Source organism: Dipodomys ordii, unplaced genomic scaffold, assembly GCF_000151885.1.
Source record: "Dipodomys ordii isolate 6190 unplaced genomic scaffold, Dord_2.0 Scaffold53, whole genome shotgun sequence".
Classification (NCBI taxonomy): Eukaryota; Metazoa; Chordata; class Mammalia; order Rodentia; family Heteromyidae; genus Dipodomys; species Dipodomys ordii.
The window spans coordinates 4,955,097-4,958,066 of NW_012267269.1; the positions used below are offsets into that span (position 1 = coordinate 4,955,097).

The 2,970-nt window shown below is 42.4% G+C and overlaps 1 protein-coding gene across 1 annotated transcript in view; it reads right to left on the bottom strand.

Moving 5' to 3' along the window:
• Haus6 (HAUS augmin-like complex, subunit 6) overlaps window positions 1-2,970 on the bottom strand; it is a 46,638-nt gene that overhangs the window by 32,016 nt on the left and 11,652 nt on the right. The window contains 1 exon segment of the mRNA XM_013020761.1: window positions 1,687-1,834. Coding sequence (XP_012876215.1) covers window positions 1,687-1,834 — 148 coding nt within the window.

Sequence of the window (2,970 nt, forward strand, 5' to 3'; positions counted from 1 at the left end):
TTGAATGTGCTTCTTTTTTTTTTTTTTTTCCCCCAGTCCTGGGGCTTGAACTCTGGGTCTGAGCACTGTCCCTCAGCTCTTCAGCTCAAGGCAAGCATTCTACCACTTGAGCTACAGCGCCACTTCTGGTTTTCTGGTGGTTTATTGGAGAAAAGAGTTTCACAGACTTTCCTGCCAGGGATAGCTTTGAACTGTGATCCTCAGATCTCAGCCTCCTGAGTAGCTAGGATTACAGGCACGAGCCACGGCGCCCGGCTACTTTCTTTTTTTTTGGGGGGTGGGGAAGGCCCAGTCATGTGGCTTGAACTATGGGCCTGGGCACTGTCCCTCAGCTCTTCAGCTCAAGGCTGGCGCTCTACCACTTGAGCCACAGCGCCACTTCCGGCTTTTTTCTTTTTGCTTATGTGTGCTGAGGAATCTAACCTAGGGCCTCATGCATGCAAGGCAAGCGCTCTACCACTGAGCCACCTTCCCAGCCCCTGCTTTGCTTCTTGAGTAGAGCCACCACCACAGCTTTGCCAGAGGAGTGCTTTGTGGGCTACAAGCTGAGCTGAGTGAGATTTCAGAAGTCATTGTGTGTTCTGTATCCACAGAGCACTTGACAGAAGGAGGAAGTGTCTTAAGAATCAGACAGGGGACCTGGGAAGGTGGCTCAGTGGTAGAGCGCTTGCCTTGCATGCATGAGGCCCTGGGTTTGCATGCATGAGGCCCTGGGTTTGATTCCTCAGCACCACATAACCAAAAAGAAAAAAGCCGGAAGTGGCGCTGTGGCTCAAGTGGTAGAGCGCTAGCCTTGAGCTGAAGAGCTGAGGGACAGCGCCCAGGCCCAGAGTTCAGGCCCCACGACCCAACCCAAAAAAAAAAAATGAGAGACAGCACCCAGCCCCTGAACCCATGCCCGACGCCCAACCCAAAAAAAAAAAAAAAAAGAATCAGACAGGGATTATGTAAAATGGGTACTGTATGTATGGTGACTGGTGAATATATCTCTTAATGTATTGGAAAATTTCCATTTTATTCAAGAAATCTGTTCTATGTTTCAAGACTTGATTAAAGAGGACGTTTTTATAATTTTTAAAAAAAGCAGAGCTAGAGGCATGACTCAAGTGATAAACTAACAGTCAAGCAAGCAAATCAAGTGAGTGAAAAGGCTCTGAATTCAAACCCTAGTACAGCAGATAGATAGATAGATAGATAGATAGATAGATAGATAGATAGATAGATAGATAGATAGATAGATAAATAGATAAATAGATAAATAGAGATAGGATAGGTAGGTAGACAGACAGATATCAGTAAAGAGAGGAAAATAAGGGAGAGCAGAAAAAGAGCACAGGCCCTGAGTTCAAAGCCCAGTACTGCTAATTCATAACCTGCAATATGGAATTGTAAATTCTTGGTACAACTACTTAATTTTTTTTACCAAAAAGAAAGAAAGGGAGGGGGGAGATGTGAGATGGGAAAGAAAGTGGAAAGGAGGGAAGATCTTTACAATGCTAACAACTTGGACTTATATAATGCCTGAAGTTTCAAAATACATAGTATATTCAAAAGTTACCTGGCTTTAAAATGCAAAGATAGCAGCAAGGTTTTGTAGCGGATATAGATTATCTATACTAAAGTCACACTGATGACACATGTGCAGAAAAAAAGGAATTGTTTTCAAATCATCAAAATATTACTTACTGTGCATTTTCTTGATACTTTTGGATAATGTAATCTTGTCTTTGCAAAATTTGTAAAAATCTGTTACGTGCTACATGGTATCTGGCAAGGCACTTGTGCATGTCATGTTGCTTTACTTTAAAGTTTTCAGTACAATAAAGAGAAGAATCTACATAGGAAATAAGACCACAGAAAAGACTTACTAGGTAGAAATATGAAAAAAATGTTTAATTTTAACTGCTGTAGTGGCCTACACCTACAGTCCCAAAACTCAAAGGCTAAAGCAAGAACATGTAAGCCCAGCAAGAACACTTGAAGCCAGTCCACACACTATCCTATCACTAAAAATATTTAAACAATTAACACTGTATAATAACTTCTTAAAAGCTAGAAAGCCTCGTATTTAAAAATATAAAACAAATGTTATTAAAAGCAAGATGAAGCAATTTAAAGGCTATATAGAGTTCTTTAAATACATTTAAAGTTTAAAAAGTTGAGTTCTAGGGCTGGGAAAGTGGCTCAGTGGTAGAGTGCTTGCCTTGCATGCCTGAGGCCCTGGATTCAATTCCTCAGCACCACATAAGCAAAAAGAAAAAAGCCAGAAGTGGCACTGTGGCTCAGGTGGTAGAGCGCTAGCCTTGAGCTGAAGAGCTGAGGGATAGTGCCCAGGCCCAGAGTTCAGGCCCCACGACTGGACCCCCCCACAAAAAAAAGGTGGAGTTCTAATTAAAAACATTCAGAGCTATCAGTGGCACTATAATCCTATTTACTCAGGAGGCTGAGATACAGAGGATCACCCAAGGTCAGCCTAGGCAGAAAATAGCATCACCAAAATAACCAACAAAAAGCTGGGCTAAAAGTCTAACTCAAATAGTAGAACACCAGCCAGACAAGCAAGCCAAGAAAGCACAAGGCCCTCAGTTCAAATCCAAATAACAGAAAAAAAAAAAATCTGTACAAAGTAATTCACTTGCCCCCCTCTCTCACTCTTTTGGGAGCAATGTGTGACCTAGGTGCTATCCCTGAGCTTTTTTGTTCAAAACTAACCTGCTTCCACATAACTCACAGCTCCTCTTCCAGCTCTTTGGTGGTTAACTGAAGGTAAGAGTATCATAGACTTTCCTTCCTTGTTCTGCTTTCGAACCCCAATGCTCAGATCTTAGCCTCCTGAGTAGCTAAGATTACAGGCATAAGCCCACCAGCACCCAACTCAATAAAACCTCTTTGTACTACACACACACACACACACACACACACACACACACACACACACACACACACACACACACACACACACACACACAC